This window comes from Osmia lignaria, chromosome 5 (genome assembly GCF_051020975.1).
Source record: "Osmia lignaria lignaria isolate PbOS001 chromosome 5, iyOsmLign1, whole genome shotgun sequence".
In the NCBI taxonomy this organism is placed as follows: Eukaryota; Metazoa; Arthropoda; class Insecta; order Hymenoptera; family Megachilidae; genus Osmia; species Osmia lignaria.
Genome location: NC_135036.1, coordinates 7,360,642 through 7,377,776, shown reverse-complemented (window position 1 = coordinate 7,377,776; position 17,135 = coordinate 7,360,642). Strand labels below are relative to the sequence as shown.

At 35.4% G+C, this 17,135-nt stretch overlaps 2 protein-coding genes and 1 long non-coding RNA gene across 3 annotated transcripts; 1 reads left to right on the top strand and 2 right to left on the bottom strand.

The window, feature by feature from the left end:
* Positions 1-179: 179 nt before the first annotated feature.
* LOC143305322 (uncharacterized) lies at positions 180-5,752 on the bottom strand. The gene is made up of 3 exons (XR_013062205.1): positions 5,630-5,752; positions 4,063-4,285; positions 180-297 (listed from the first exon to the last, which is right to left on the bottom strand). It is a non-coding gene; the product is annotated as an uncharacterized LOC143305322 (long non-coding RNA).
* A 3,946-nt stretch (positions 5,753-9,698) lies between these two features.
* Ostgamma (oligosaccharide transferase gamma subunit) lies at positions 9,699-11,438 on the bottom strand. Its single transcript, XM_034325302.2, has 7 exons — positions 11,166-11,438; positions 10,909-11,087; positions 10,722-10,839; positions 10,511-10,651; positions 10,305-10,445; positions 10,069-10,219; positions 9,699-9,996 (listed from the first exon to the last, which is right to left on the bottom strand). Exons 1-7 carry the CDS (start codon positions 11,244-11,246, stop codon positions 9,815-9,817), a joined length of 993 nt encoding a protein of 330 aa, XP_034181193.1. The 5' UTR covers positions 11,247-11,438; the 3' UTR covers positions 9,699-9,814.
* A 430-nt stretch (positions 11,439-11,868) lies between these two features.
* On the top strand, positions 11,869-16,926 carry LOC117604807 (uncharacterized). The gene is made up of 12 exons (XM_034325289.2): positions 11,869-12,084; positions 13,401-13,573; positions 13,684-13,971; positions 14,048-14,272; positions 14,351-14,776; positions 14,851-14,984; positions 15,052-15,424; positions 15,498-15,719; positions 15,806-15,874; positions 15,949-16,055; positions 16,136-16,289; positions 16,414-16,926. Exons 1-12 carry the CDS (start codon positions 12,039-12,041, stop codon positions 16,597-16,599), a joined length of 2,403 nt encoding a protein of 800 aa, XP_034181180.1. The 5' UTR covers positions 11,869-12,038; the 3' UTR covers positions 16,600-16,926.
* The last annotated feature ends 209 nt before the right edge of the window (positions 16,927-17,135 follow it).

Sequence of the window (17,135 nt, the reverse complement as noted above, 5' to 3'; positions counted from 1 at the left end):
ATACCTTCGAGTAATATTTGATAAAGAATACAAGTCGAGGCACGATATAAGAAATTATAAAGTTTGTCATCGAAGGAATTAATTGAACAAAGTCTTAATTTAAAGAGTAAACAATGCGATGGCTGCATAGAATCGATCGCGGTTATTAGCGATAATTTGCTCCGGGTATAATTAATTCCCTTGATTCTGCTACCCGCCGGTAGGAAAAAGAAAGTTAAGAGGGCTGAAGTAGTTTCGATCGATGCGACGGACTTTCGTGTAAATATTCAGTAACCACTCCTTCGCTTGATCATTATTCTGGAAAAGGAAAAATTTCAATATTTTATCCGAAGAATTTTCTTACCAGCAAGCATTTTCCTTCAATTTTTGGTGTGCCAAGAATTCAACCATCCAAAAAGGGATTCTAAAAATAAAATGCGAATTGGGTTATATTTCCTTTATTTCCATGTATTTTCAATTATGGTCAGGTCAGTAGGTTTTGCTGACCACACTGGAATTTTTAATTACTACGCCCACTGTATAAATTGCAGCGTTATAATGTTTGTTAATTTTAATTGTTAATTTTCTGGTCTGGTTAGGATGGTTTTTAATGTTGACGGGCACGTTAGACGATACGTGAAAGATTCTGCTGAGATTGTTGGGGAAAATTGATGAAAGATCAACTGGATGGGAAAGATTCCGATGTTCATCGAATCTAACGATATCAACCCCTCGAAGAGCGCGTGAAAGGAATTAATATTAGCAAACCTACTTTGTTTTTTCTTCACGTGAATCGTATCTTCAGAATCATCCTTTCGTTAAAATATCAAAGACCGATGGAATTTCTTTCGACTTATTAACACTTATTTTCAACTGTTATTACTTCTTTCCCTTGTTATCTTATTTAAAATAACCCTCGATTAATCCAATGAACGGATTTATTTGAAACGAAAACACTTGTTTTGTTTCGTTCTTTTCAATATTGTACGAGTATCAGTTTTATTTGGGAAAATTTTATCAGCGACAATTATTCATCATTATCGATATTATTTCGTTTTGGGCACAGTTTTTCATGTAAATTATCAAATCGTGAAAGTAAAACACATTTGTAATAAAAAAGTATCAATCGAACGCATAAGTTTCGTTTTGTGTTTTATTTATTGTTTCATAAAATCCGAATCCCTTTGGCGAGGAGAGGATTAAAATTTATTTACAAGATAGCAAAACAATGTCGACGGTAACGATCAATTTGATTGAATAAATGTATGTTTTTCGAGCCTGTCATTTATCGTATTCTATGACACGTAAATGGACTTGCGGGGTTTTCATCGAATATTTTCCGGCAATTAATTAGAAATCGCGACCAATTTGTTTCACTAACGATGAATATCGATACGAATGTCCAGCTGTTTTACCCGTCCACAGTACTCGATGGATTAAGAAGTTCGACAGAGATTTGATTTCCGTTCACGTGGTCGAAAAGATTACCGATACTATCCTAGCAGAGGTCTAACGAGATCAGCAGCAAGAGTAGACACGTGGTGAGAATAAATTTTCCACAAAGACGTTCTGTCATCCAGTGTCATCGGGCTCCCAAATGCGTTTACGATAAGACCGACACGATTTCGAGGATTCCTGCCAGGAACGAGTGGAACCGTAGCCTTACTTCGTTTGTTCGTTCATGGGTACCACCGATCGATCGTAATTTCCGTCAGTGACTCACGAAAAAGAAGAGGGACTCAGACCCGTCTATGTATACGTATATAGTATACATGCAACGTGGGAGAAAAGACACAGGGTGAAACGCGAGGGCTGACTAATCGCGAAGCTAAACTACCGACAACCCCCTTCTGATTACCAACCGTTTTCTTAGAATCGCTCTACGCTTCTCCTTGTCGATTTTGTATAGGGCGTTCACGAATTAAACGATCAAACTTTGCCGGAGTGTGTTCTATGAGTGGAAAGAACACGAGAATGGTATACCGTAAACGTACGAACCGAGGAATTACGGTGAAAGTTTCGGAAACGAGGAAATTAGAAGTAGAGGCATCAAACGAATATAGGAATGAAGAAACCCGAAGAAGAAGTAATCCTCTTTTTAGCTGTTCAAAAATTGGTAAGCATCGATGGAGTAATTTTGACAAAATTCTAGAACTACCAAAGGGATCAAAATCCTATTTTAAATTATAAAATTTATTAAAATATTTTTGTTGTATACTGGTTTATGTTTCACTCTTTATTTATTTTATTTTCAATATACTTGTTTATTAAAGAAGTTACTGTCCAGTGACACTTACTGTCACCAGGAAACTTGCGGTGCGTTAGCATATTTATGAAGGTTACATGGCGTGCATGACCCTTAGCCCGGTGTCTCTGCCCTTTGATCGCTCTCAGATTGCCTCTCGTTTCGGTGGATATTCAAAGAAGAACCATGACCAGTCTCAACGTTAATTCTTTCGATCCGGTTCCTCGAGTTACCCGCGGCCTCTGCCTCGTTGCAGCTAGGTTACTACCCCTCCGAAATGGAGAAAGAAGAGAAAAAAATGGAGAGAAATAGGGGTGTCCTAGCACCTTTATTCATGCACATAATTCCTCGCGGACAGGTTACTGCAGAGGCTGCAAGGCATTTAATATAAATCGAAGGAAGTATCGCTGGTGTCTCCTCGTTCCTTACGATAAGACCAGTTTTGGCGCTACTCCAGTCTCTCGTATCCATCTTATCTTCCCACGTAAAGACGTTGACAGGATTCGAACGAAGCATTAAGCTGTTTTCCGAGCTTACACAGACTCCATTGCGTCTACCGTCCCTCGATCGAGATTGAACGGAACTTTTCTCGAATGAATTGTAGGCTGAGAAACAGTCCGCGATGAATTAACTCGGAAGTAATCAACTCGCTCCCGGGTTAATTAGCTTTCGGGTGATGATAGCAGGTCGAATTTGAATATTTTTAAAGAAGTCTAATGTATTCGTTTCTTGACAGGTTTCGTACCCTCTAGATCTGCGGTGAAAGTATGAATTTAATTTAGCAGGAGAAGCTAAACAAAGCGAGGGAAAAACGAAACGAAGGTGTAATAAGCGTTGAGTATTACGCTTTCTCTACGGTGAATTCTATTGTCTAGGCAGGTAATTGATCACTGATTGAAACGACGAACCTGTCGCTTGCTTTTCATTTGTACACCGTGATGCTATGTTGTTTCATTCTTAGCTGTGATATTTTGTGAAATCTGTTAATTTTCTTTTTATTTTAATTCAGAAAATAGGAATCTTTTCTGAAATGGATGAATATCTGCATTGTTTATACGATAGGTTTTAATTGAACCTGTAAGGTGAATCAGACTAGTGTGTACAGAGGTAGGAACAGACTGTTCTGTTCGACCTATTAGACCTATTAGACCTTTGCCAGGCTAGAAGCCAGAAAGGTTACACAATTAGGAAATGGCTAGAGTCCAGAACTCTGGATACACTTCTAGTAACCACCTACACCTTCTTTCACATTGTACTCCTCTTCTTGTAGCCTCTGCACCGTAATCTTTCACTACAGATAATCTATTGTGAAAGTCGACTTTTAGAAGGAAGAATTTTCATTGAAACATTTTAAGAGAAAAATAATAATTTAAAAGAAATACAGCTTTTAAAAATAATCATAATTATAAATACTTCTTCTTTCTCGTTTAACTCTACCAAAAATAATTACATATACTCGTTACACGCGGTATTGCATGTCCGCGACGCACAATTTCGTTTAATGAATTTTGTTGAAATTAATACGAACGTGGAACCATTTATTTTAAATGAGTGTATTAAAGTTCAAAGAACGTTGAAACGTTGTTTGGTTCACTCCGCGTTAATTATTAAATATACCAATATTTAACAATGTTACACGAGATCAATTAAACATCATACGGTTTCAGGTAAATTAATTTTAATCAGAAAATTTGTTGTTATTTGTGGCCTTTGAAAAGATTTATTTTATATTTTTATGAATCGTTCAATCCCTTTTTGTTCAAATTATTGGCTCTGATTAAGGTATTATATTTTACTGTGAAAAATAAACGAAATGTTATTTTATTAACGTAACTCACCGCTGATTCTCGTTCTGACCGAGAAACTTTCACAACAGCCTCGTTGTTCCTCGAATCTAAAAGGTACTTCAAAGAAACTCGCGAAGAGTAGGAACCTTCAACCTCCAACATCGTCCAAAATATTTCGATGACGTAACACTGGACGAACGAGTGGGGCTGACTGTTTTGCATATTCCCTTTCATTCGATCTCTTGCGTGTGTTTTCCCCTCTGAACACATTGGTCTGTCAGCGTTTGCACGTGGCGCGAAACAGAGAGGGACCATTCGTATTACCGTGATCAAAATGTACAGGGTGCGACAAAATTCGTGACATTAGATGTAAAAATGAGGTCTCCTGGTATTTTTCAAAAATACATTTCAAATAGAGTAATTGCTTTTCAAATTTACTGCAATCTTCGTCATTTAGGAGACATAGGGGTGCCATGAAGTGCCATTAATTTACGCCATGAAATTATGTCTTAATTTATGATAATTAGATGGAAATAGATTTCCCATTCGAGGTCAAAAAATTTTTTCAACAAATTTTTCCACAGTTTATACAAATTCCAAACTCCAAAATAAATAGTAATGATATTTATTAATAAACACGGTTGTGTAACAATCGATGTCATAATAAACATAATAAAATAACGGTTGAATTGATAAACAGCCCGTGCGATTCTCTTTCAATACATTTTTACGGTAATTCGTTTTCGGTATTGAATCAGATATAATTCAAACGTTATTTAATTCCATCGCGGCCGAGTCGGAAAGTCGATTTGATGCACGTGTCGGGCTTTGATTTGATCGTTTTCCGTTTGAAACGGTATCTCATAAGAATGCAAATCGCGATATCGCATAGGATACGTAATAGTCTTCATAACTGTTCAAATCTTTGCTTAATTTTCATTTTATTCTACGTGCATGCTTTTATTTCATTTTCTTCCTACGTGTCAGAAAAAATCGGTATTTAAACAAAATAAATCACGTATCAATATCGAACAATAAATATTTTATTTTAATGAAACTGTAATCATCTGTTTAAGAGAAAGCCAGTTTCGTATAATATTTATTACTGGCGTAACACTTTTCTCTCGCGATCAGAGCTCATCTCGTATCCGATTGAAGATCGTATGGTTACTTTCAAAATTTTCTAGTTGTTTTAAGCGATGACGTTCGTATATACACGTTTCGACAATCGTACATCGCTTCGAGCGATTATTCGCGTGTTAGTCGGTCGACAGACTCGCATAATCACGAGGTTATGCACGTTAAGAAGGATGTACGAGTTAACTTGGATGGTTGCATTAGTGGAGATGAACTCATTCCGCCTATTTCACTCTGTCCTACCTCTACCGGTGCTCTAGCAATCGCTTCACATTCGATTCACTTTGAATACCGTTTGAAATAAACAATGTTTCGAGGTCCCGCGAAACCTTGACATCGTCGATACTCGCGGCACGTTAATAATAATTTATAATAATTAACTTATTCTACGAATAAATTCATAGTTAAGCGATGCCCGTTTTGAACTTTGACCGTAATTCTCTAGATTACCCTCATACGTATAATCATTCAAATTTCCTACCTTATATTTCGTCCTACTTGAAATCAACGAATGCGGCTCTCTTTACTTTCTTCGCCCATTTTCAGCTACTGTTCGAACTTTAACGTAATGGTTAGCTCGTGCAGTGACGAGGTCAGATCCCAATCCAAGTCACGAATGAGTCACGAAACGAGAGCCGCAGTCACGAAACCAACGATTCTCCATGCTGCTCGCGAAACCATTATACAGAGCGCCTCAAAAGAAATGCTCTTCGAATCAAACAGAATATCTATGACCATTTTTAGCAGATTTTAGGCTTCAAATTTATGTATCATTTCTAAAGAAACAGAGTAAAATTTCGAAAATGAAAATGATATGAAGTACAGAGTTAAATTAGAACTGGGGCTCTCTCCATGGTCCGCCGTCCGAGAGGCGGAAGGATATTGATCAAACGTTTATATAATAATTTTCATCAAACTTTAAGCTTCAAATTGGAATGAAATAAACATTTTTATGTTGTTAAATCTTGTCAGAATGCGTCAACCAAGTAATTTTTATTTCAAGCACATATTTTATCCAGTATTGCTGGAGGCTCGTAAAACGATCGGTTAAAATTTTACTCGCCGAAAGAAGCATAAACTTCAGCGTCTTTCCAACATCCTTTGATCGATCGATCTGTCTCGAGTTGTCGGGAAAATTTCTTTCAAGCCTTCGACACAAAAGAACGGTCAACAAAAGGTATATGCATATACATAGACGCACAAGTGCGTATGGTATCGATCGTGGTGCAGGATGCAATTCCCGGTACGAGTAAATCTCTCGATATTGTTCTAGGGAGCATAAAAGTCTTCCTTAAACGTACTACGCTGCCCAAATCGGCTACACGATATCCATGCCGTCGTTATTGCTTATGCTCTTTCGTCGTCCTTCGGCTTGCAGTTAGCAAACCGTCCACGAAATAACAAATCTTCCGCCCTATAAAGAGTAAGAGGGTTAAATTACGCGGGACGCTCTAAATCTGGCTAAACAAATCTCGCGTTCTCCTCTTTACGAGCGAAATGTCGCCAACAACCTACCCGAGAAAAGCGTAATCGATAGAATGACGACCGAGATCACGAGACAAGTGCCTTCTTTCTAATCGTCTTCTTCCAAAAAGAACATTTCTATTATCTGTTATTATACATGAAACAGCGTAGTTTGACGTTCAACCCCTATTCTCCTCGTTTGCTACTATCTCAAGGTCCCTTTTCCCTACAAAGATTTTCTCCCTCCAACGTTCAATTTTCCAAGTTTCCCTACTTTCATCGAAATAGAACGAAAGTAGACTTCCGTCTACTATGCTGCTAGCTCGAACCAGTTATCTCTTAAAATAAAAGTCATTATACCGAAATAACGACCAACTTCAATCGACCCCATTTCTCCGACCAGGACAAGGACCGAGACCACTTTTCAACTACTGCCCGTACGTGGTCGAACATTTGATCATTTTATTGTATTAAATATGTATATTAATATGCAGCTCAAAATAGAGCAAGCTTTCAAGATATACAATAGTCAAAGTGAGATATTTAATATGGAAAAAGTAAAGATAACTTCTCTGTTATCTCACTGAATGGGTATTGACTTAACATTCTAATTAAATGTTATTCATAGTTTTACCAATTATTCTAAAACCTTGGAATGGATCTGTTTGTGAATGCCTCCCTTGGGTCTCTTAGATCCATTGGAGTAGCTGAGATATTTGTCATCCTTATTTGGGTGACACTTGAATTTCCATGGGAAACTGATATTACTTTATTAAGATTTGTTAGAAATTGAAAATGTTCAGTACCCTCGCCTTTTATACTCTACACGCTTCTATCACCCAAAGGTTAAGCTCGTGTGCTTATAAATCTTGCTTGTCTTCGGATCAAGGAGAAACAGGGATGATACAATAGTTTGCACAGGTGTCGAAAGTTTCATATCCCGAACAACTTGGCATATGTCAAATAGATGGCCTCCCGAAGGTCTTCCACGTCGGACACCTTTGTGAGAAGATCGGGCAACACGATTGAGTTCATTGTCTCTCTAATTAACCAACGAACTCGGCAACTCGCCCTGGAATCCCTTTCCTTTGTTTACAAATATTTAATTACAGGCGTCACACGCTCTGGATTACACAGAGGCGTTTAAAGCATGTAGGATTAGTCGAAAGTTCGCGTACACTTGATTGCACGATAGCGGAGGCGTCCAAAAGGATTAACTTTAAGGAACCCCTACCATTGCTGGACGAAGTGATAAGACTCGGAGGGAAGTTTGTGTAACCAGTCGTTAAACTAATTTTATTTCAATATTGAACGAGGCTAGAAGGATACGCTTAGAGTGACGATGTTTTTACATTAAAATTAATAAAATTATCTTCTCTTATTATAATTGTATCCTCGATAATTGTCTCTTAATACACATTTTCATCTCTACGGTGATGATCATCGTGTTAATAAGAATATCCAGGTAAGTCTGTCTTAATCCTTCAATCGAGAGACTGATTTCGATCGTGGGGGATGGTGTGTGTAGATCGAACGTGCTCGTTAATCCCTTCCCGAGGATACAGGATCTTGATACATCGAAAGAGGGTTGCTGCTCGCTTTCCCGTCGAAGCTGACCGCTGGTGGTAATTACCGTAGCTGGTGAAAAGCTCTCACGCTCAAACCCTTTCGACTCGCAAATGCTAGCAGACGCGGAGATCTCGACCCTTAAGGGAATCCCTTTATCGGCCAGAGTCTCCAGCAATAACCGGTCATTTTTCTACAACGATCTCTGCAGCTTCTCTTCGACTACCTCCATTTCTCTTTCTCTTTCTCTTCTTCACCAACACAAGGGTACTTGGTCCGTGGACCAAGGAGAACAAACAGGGCCCTTACAGCAAGCTATACGAACGTATTTCGAACGCGACCATGGAATGGGGTCAACTGTGAAAGTAGGGTCACCAGGCGGGCTCGCTATACCGATGCAGTCAGATCGCTTTTTGTAAGAACGATTCTCTCGATCGCGATGCATTTAACGCTTATATGCCGTGCCCGCATTGAAATTTATGAACAGTTAATTGCATTAGACGGTGAGGGTATCTTGGTCATCTTTCACGATACAATACTGTATGAATATGAAATTATGTTACAGGTGTTTTCAAAATTTAAGGACACCTTCTCCTATACACAGTGAGGTGTAAAACTGAAACAATAGTATTGTTTTTTCTGAAAATTGTTATTTATTTTTATATTAATTTTGACGACTAATTCATTTTAATCCTCCTTTGAGAGAATGAATCTTTCAACAAGGCATACTTTAATGTGTGTAGAACCGAAGGTCTAATAATAAAGAATGACACTGCTATCAACAGCATCTAGGTGTAAGATAGAGTCTAATTAGAGCAGAGAAGTTGGTGACGATGGTTTAAAATTCATGTGCCTATTGACCTTACTGTAGGTTCAAAGTGCACCATCTACTACAGTGATTACTTGTGTCAAGAGCAGTCACGGAGAGAATATATAATACCGGTATACACGCAATAATTAGAGGGGCATGGCTAAGCATAATCAAATCTAAACACGTGCATCCCTACTTAACAATTTTAATAGGTTTTATCAAAAGAATTTGGGTTTCCAGTAATTTATCCTTCTTTGGAGGGTGAAGCTGAATCTTTACATGCTCGACACAGGATTTGGAGTTTACTATCTTAAATTCATTTTCATTTTATATTTTTCTAAAATAAAAGAGGATATAGCCTTTCATTGGGCATCATCCTGCTTTCCCTGAGTTCTCAAACTTAGCATTCTCAAAACATTGACTATGTGAAGTGCCTTTTAACAGTTTAGTCTCTCCTAAACGTTCAAGGGGATTCCCTCTTCAAAAGAAGGCGCTTTTATACTGTGGCGCTATCTGGTGTTGATAAGGGGAACTATAGATCGATATATTTTTTGCGCTCCCTATCGGCGAAATAAAAAAGCTCATTTTGAGCACCAAACAATAGATGACGCCATGTATTTTCCCGCCATTTCACTTAAAAATTCTTAAATTTTTTAATTACAAAAATACAAAACAATATATGGTATTGTGATGAAGGATTGCATGCGTGTTTAAAATAAGGAACACATTTTTATTTCAATAATATACATTTGATTAAATAAATGCTTTTTAGCTGGAAAAATGCTTCTGTAATACAGGAAGTAACCACTTTCAGTATTCATTTTTTTATTTAAACAGTAAGCTGTATGGATAACCTTGGGCTTTGTTCCTAAATATTGATAATAGAAGACTGAAAAAAATAGCAACTAAACCTGCACCTATAGCGGCAAATATCCGCCGCTTTTTCACATCACCTTTACGCGATGCGGATTCAGTCATTAAAATCATACCTAATACTACCGCTCCATCTAATTACATCTTATTAAGGAAAATATCCGTAGTGTTGATAGCAAACAATTTCATATCAGTCAAAAGGATACTCAAAATCATGACAATATAGGTTTCCAAAATAAATTGACCTTGGGAAGATGCATGAATGTAAGCTACACCTCCACTGGGAGATTTATGTATGAACGGCGGTCCTCTGATATGATTCCACATTTGTCCGGAAATCATTGTAAGCGTGAAAAACTATGAATAAAATCATTTTAAAATGAATAGTTTAAAAGAATAATCAGTGTACTAAGCTTCTAATGACTATCAAAATAGTCATTACCAATGCTCCAAATCCCCACATAGTTTTGTTGTAAATAAAATCCAAGTTATTGCGTCTGAGATACAAGAATCCTCCAATGAATACCAGCAACATTATTATTGCTATTGTACCAGAATAGTTTGGAGGTCTAAATACTCTAATCTGCAGTGAAATATATTGTTAACGTTTTTATATTTTGGGTATAAAGCATGTGTATGAGGAGGTACCTGAATATCAGTACGTTCAGATATCCACTTTGCAACAGCTTCTGCTCCAAATCCTACTCTTTGGATATCCATAGTATCAGCATGCTTTGGTTTTCCTTTTGGTGGGAAGTGCATATATACTGGTGCACTGTTTAATTTCATCTATATAACAAGTCTTATTTTTAATTATACATATTACATAGATAAGTAGTTAAACATATGTTTTATATACCATCTGAAATACATCTGATCCTTCATCAAAATCCACAGATGCAAAGAATAATTTCTTTGAATGAGATTGTAAATACCGGAATGAATTTGCTGCTATTACAAATTCATCATTTGCATGCCTAATGAAACAGAAATATATAGTGATTATAACTTAATATAATAAGTATTATAGATACATTACATTATACCTGCAGATCTGGCAGTGTCTTTGCGGTGCCATTGCAGTAAACATTACAATGACAGAATAATTTCTTGGCGTGGTTTTAACATATTCCTTAAACTTTGCGCTGTTGAATTTAATTACAGACCTTGTAAGAGCTAGTTCTGTTAATTGTTGCACCCGATCAGACAAGGATGAACCTTGAATCTAAAATGTATATAATGTAATTTAATATTGTATTTCAGTATTCATGATAGCTACAAGGAAAGATAAAGAGGTTCTTACATTTTTTGCTCTATACTGACAGCAAACATAATTCAAACTTAAAATAAACGCTAAACATATAATGTAACTTTTACAATCCATGTTGATTGTTGTTGCAAAGTAATAATATTACAATTACTTTTCTATCGGGAATATATTACAACCATACGGTAAACGAAAGCTCATTGGTTTATCTGCTACACGTTGCATTTGATATAAGAATATTTAGATTCGAAAATTTTTTAGAAATATTTAATATATATTTTGAAGAAGTTTATCATTTGTAATATTAAAATAATTCTCTTAATAAAACAAATGACAAATTTTTAACATCAAACATCATTTGTTTCATATTGATGGTAATTTTCAGGTGCATATCAAGCTGTTTACTCTTTGAGGAATTGGGTATATGAGATTTCAGTGTAATATTTTCAAGTTTTATAACATTTTATTAAACATTTTAATTAATTTATTATTCTCCTCGTAATTATACATTGTAATGCATTATTACTTCTAGGAATATATTATTACGGAAGTTTCATCAATCACAAATAATCTTTGAAATTCGTTAGCGCCATTGAGTTGTAGCCCTTATTACGTTACTGGTGTTAGAGCTATAGTTTAGCTATCACCGCATTGGTTGGTTGCGCAATTCTCGTTCGTTGATTCGTCATTGGGTTGATAATCTTCTAACCGTCATTTTAAATCCAGAAACGAATGCAGTATTCTAACCGAAGAAAAGTTTTGGACAGATGTAGTGTGACCTCCGCTTCGGTACGACGTAGTTTAGCGTCCATTAGAGACAGTTTTTGTTTAATCTGTGGAAATATTAATTATTATATTTGTTTTAAGAACACTAAGACCTTCAGAACATTGTTTAAAAATATTTAAACAATGTCATTTTCCAAAGCTAGAATCCAAAGGTTTAACGAACTAGAAAGTAAGTAAACACGTATTTTAGTGTGCTTATAATTTTCTTTTAGTGTATATATATTCCATAATCATTAATAATAGGTTAAAATAATAGCATTCTTTCTCTTATTTTATTACAATCCTGCGAGCATTATTGTGTTTAATTGTGTAATTTTAGTTCAGGATATTTTAGCGGGAGTGTGGCGTGTGATGTTCCAGAAGATACATAGAAATAATATTACAAATTAATTTTCGATTCAAATTTAAATTATTTTATTATACAATTCGTTCAATCCAAACGAATAGCTACATATTTAATACATTTGATGTATTTTTTGTTCAATAACTATCGTTATTACATAAACTTCGATTAAGCTGCGTTAAGATGGAACTAATCATTGAATAATTACAAAATGTGTATGTAGTACCAAAAATATTTCACAGGACCATTTAATTTTTAAATGTTGCGATCAGAAAGGGCAGGGCGGGGGGAAGAATAAAAGACGGTAGCGATCGATGCCGTTACGGAACTGTGAAATAAAGGCACGGTCATTGCATTCGAAGGGTAGACACCTGGGGTACATATTTTTATGACATCCAGAGAATTGTGTCCCTTGCATTTAGAAACAGCTGGCTCTATTTCTGCCTGCTTGTATCCACATGTATATACAGGGTGCGACCGAATATCATGTACAAGTGGGCACGAGGTGGTCCTTATGAAAAAATAAGAATAAAATTTCTTCATTTAAGGCTTAGTTTTCGAGAAAATCGAGTCTGAAAATCCTATTCGTATGTATGCTGTTACGGCTAAGTTACGGTTCGTTGAGCAACGTATAACGCGTATCGTTTTTGTAAACAATGATCTGTTCGTTGAAAGTTTTCTGTGTACTTTTTCTTGGACTCGGTAACTTTCAAATATGCGTAGACATAATTTATGAACACGATACGCGTTATACGTTGCTCGACGAACCGTAACTTAGCCGTAACAGCATACGTACGAATAGGATTTTCAAATTCGATTTTTGAAAAAATTTTATGCCATAAAGAAATCCAAAAAAAAATTTTATTCTACCGCACCCTGTATATACACCCACTGAAACTATGATACTTTCTATCAATCTTACACACCCTATAATTCCTGTTTTTTAATGTATTAAATGTAAAAAATAATAATAACATAAACAAATTATAATATATATGTGTTATTAATTTATTCCCTTATATTGTTCAGAAGAATGATAATAAACAGAAACATCATATTCATACAATTTTTTAAATTTCAAACCCAAAATATATGCGAATTTAAATGTTGATTTTTATTTAAAAAGAGAAATTTTTTAACAGATGATGTACCTGCACCGGGCGCATACGACCCAAAATTTGATTCGAAAGTAAAAGGTATAGTTTTGATCGAGAAATCGGAAAGATTTCATGATGATAAAAGCGTTGCTAGTGCTGAATGCAGTTTGTCAGTTTGCGCTAAAAGTACGCCTCATATAAAGGCCACTTTCAGGACAGTAAGTGATCAAAAAATATAATTAACCTTTCGTTGATGGAGCGTTCATAATCTCAACGCCGCGAATACATGGAATAATTTAATATCCAAGATATGTATATTTTTCCTTAGCCCCAACTACCACGGAAAAAAATCCGCAATGACGCCCCGAGAAGTGGACCGAGGACAAAGCCTCGATCACTTATTCCGGTTCAGGATCAAAAATTGAAGTACGAGTCGCAGCAACACCTCGCGGATCTTCAGGTAGAATGTTCCAATAAAGATAGAACCATAAAGGAACAAGAGAAACACATCGAAGACATGAAAGAAGAAGTACAAAAATTGCAATTGCAGCTTGAGGAATTATTTAAAAAGCAATCGCAGATAACGGAACAGCATAAAAAGGATATGGAAGCTATGGTTGTAAAAGATTTTTCAAAATAGATGTTTGCGTCGTTATATTTTTCGTTATTTAATTTACAATTTGTGTTTACAGGCAGAATTACAGCAAGAAGTATTAAACGGCCACGATGAGAAATATCAAGGTGAAGTGGAAAATCTTCACCGGAAATTGGTAGAAGCTACAGAAGAAAAGGGGCGAGAAATTCAAGCGCGAAAAGAAATGGAAGTTGATCTAAAAAATCGAATCGCAGAGTTCTCGAGAAGGATATCGGTGTTAGAGATCGAATTGGCCAATAAGAAATACACTGGCGAAGAAAGAGTAAATGAATATTGATATAATTAACAATTTCGCTACCGCATTATTTAATATACTTATCAATCGTTTTACTTTCCATAGATTAAAACTCTTGAAAATCAAATTGCTGAATTGACCGTCAAAATGGAAAATTTAACTGAAGATCATAAGAATGAGATGAGTTTATTGGCTCAAGAGAAATCTGAGCTGAATTCGCGTATACATGATCTAAGTGAAGAACGCGACAAACTGGAATTAAAATTACAGAAAAGACAGAGCGTCGTTCTTCAACTTCAAACACAGTTATCTGCTCTGGAATGCGAGTTAGATGAATTGCATGCAGAATATGAAAAGCTTGTTGAAGATTCTGCAAAAGAAGTGCAGGATCTTAATTATAAACATCATAAAGAGATTGAGAAAATGGAAGCTACTGTTGAAAATGAGAAAATGATTGTTTCAGCGAAGGACGCTGAAATAACTGAACTTTCCATGACTGTTGAACAGTTGAGGGCATCTGCAGAAACACAAGTAAGTCCTCGGTCAACCACGCTAAACATTGATTTGTTGATTTTATTTTAAAACAATTGTTTTACTAAATTTAGGAGAGCTTCAGTCAAAGTCTACAAATGGAATTGGATAGGGCAGAAACTGAATTAGCAGAGAAAAAGGAAGAACTAAGGGCCTTGAAGGATCAAATTCGAACAGAGGCAGCAGAAATGGTGGCCAGAAGAAAGAGGTGTCTAATCCTTTTTTATAAAATATAACAATTTCCCCTAACATACTTATAATAAACTTCCGTCCAGGTTTGAAATTGTAATGGCTGAAAATCAAGCATCAGTTGCCGCCTTAACTACACGTTTAGCCCAAAGTAATGCCGAAGTGGAAAGGTTGCAGCACGAATTGAAATGCGGTGAAGACTGTATAAACGAGCATCGCGATTTATTAACCATTATGCGTAATAACTCGCAAATGGTACACGAACAAATGCATACCCTGATGGAACAGTTGAACGTCAGGAAGGGGTTGGTCGATCAAATCGAAGTTGAAAGCATGAACGAAATAGAATCAGCAAAATCTTTGTTCGAAGCTAAAATTGAAGATTTAAAACAAATAGCAACGAAAGAAGTCGGAAAACTGAAGGCTGAATGTACAGCAAAAACTACTGAAAATACCGAGGTAAGTTTGCTTTTAAAATATTATATTTCTGTAGGAATAAAACGAACCATTTTTTTTTTAATTTTAACATAAGATAAAGAAACAACTTCATGAAATGGCTAGTCATCTGAATGATGCGCGAAATATGCTGCTTAAATTGGAAGAAACAAATGACTCTCAACAGATAGAGATTTCTCGAGTAGAATTGTTGAATACTAAACTTAGCGAACAGTTAAAAGAACGCGAAGAAATTGTTCAGAAACATGATGAATTATTGGAGGAACAAGCAGAGAAATATGAAGCTGAATTAAACGAGGTATACTTTTAAAATTGTTAATTTTATATATCTCTTTATCGCACAGGAAGGCGAGGAATATATCTACTTTCTTATATTATTTATAGGCGAAATCTAAAATCCAAGATCTTTATGATAAAATTAAAAATCTTGAAGAAAGAAATATGCATTTGAAGGTAATTAATAATTTAAATATATGACATTTTATAATATACTTATAACAGATTACTAAAACATTATTCCTATTCAGGATAAAGTTGAATTATTTCAAGAAGAACGACACAAGTGGGAAACATCCGACAACACAGTTGTGAAAGAACTAGAAAAAGAAAGGTCTCTACGAGAAACTCTTGAAGAGTAAGTTACCAATATAAATTACAAACATGTCTCATAACTTTATAAAGAAACGGAATAATAAATTTTTTATAACTACTTAGAGAAAACAAAAATCTTGCCGAGGATAATGAACGTCTTGCGAAAAATTATCAAGAAATTAATGAGAAGTATGCTGAACTAGTAGGCCATTATAATCATAGGCAAAGAATTAAGCATTTATCACATTTAAAGGATAAAATCACTCAACTGGAGCAGGTATGTTTGACTTTCCGAAATTTGTAATCTATATTCAGTTGTTCAATATTCAATTGTTTTCAGTATTATTTCAGCATTAATTTTGTTTTTATTAAGAAAATATAGCGTGTCAATGTATTTTTAGGAAATAAGCCACAAAACGAGAATAATAGAACATCAACAGAAAACTATAGACAAATTAAAAGCGGAAGATAAGCGCTCGCATATTAGAGGAAAAGAAAACATGCTAAATGTTACCAAAACTGTTGCTGCAACGCCACTTTCTTCTCCACATAAATCATTAACACCTTTAAGGAGTCGAAATGATTAATTAAACGACATAAAAATAGTTCAAATCTGACATACTCAAAAAGCAGTTTAAAATCGTGGACGATTCGTATAGCACGGACGAGTAAAATTAAGACTTCTTTACAACTTTGACTGTATTATTTCAAAACATTAAAGCTGTAATTTTTAATGAATGATTTCGTTTAACATATTAATGTTTAACTAAAAATAATGTATACTATGACATCAATGATTAAAAATAGAATTAGAACTATTGGTAGATTTTACGCCTAACTTTGTATCATATTTCTCCAAATAAAATATATATGATCGATCAATTTGAAAATTAATTTAGAGAATGTTACATTTTGTGAAGATCCAAGGGGGAACTGAAAATGATAATAAAGAGAACAGCGTATTGGCAATTGGTACTAGTCTACCCCCATCAATTATTTACTTATTTAGCACTCCCATTAATTTCAGCTACGAGCTGCCACTGCTGGGGATGATGTATGTAACAAGCCTCCGTTTAGGATTAAAGTAAATGATTAATTAAGGCGGCGTGGACATTTTCTTCAT

What these genes read in the sequence shown, in the direction of transcription:
- Ostgamma (XM_034325302.2), bottom strand. Translation starts at nt 11,246, where the DNA reads ATGGATTGTAAAAGTTACATTATATGTTTAGCGTTTATTTTAAGTTTG. An exon ending in GTCAGTATAGAGCAAAAAAT is followed by an intron (nt 11,088 to 11,165) that starts GTAAGAACCTCT and finishes TATACATTTTAG; the next exon opens with ATTCAAGGTTCATCCTTGTC. An exon ending in AGACACTGCCAGATCTGCAG is followed by an intron (nt 10,840 to 10,908) that starts GTATAATGTAAT and finishes CTGTTTCATTAG; the next exon opens with GCATGCAAATGATGAATTTG.
- LOC117604807 (XM_034325289.2), top strand. Translation starts at nt 12,039, where the DNA reads ATGTCATTTTCCAAAGCTAGAATCCAAAGGTTTAACGAACTAGAAA. An exon ending in TAAAGGCCACTTTCAGGACA is followed by an intron (nt 13,574 to 13,683) that starts GTAAGTGATCAA and finishes ATTTTTCCTTAG; the next exon opens with CCCCAACTACCACGGAAAAA. An exon ending in CTACGAGAAACTCTTGAAGA is followed by an intron (nt 16,056 to 16,135) that starts GTAAGTTACCAA and finishes ATAACTACTTAG; the next exon opens with AGAAAACAAAAATCTTGCCG.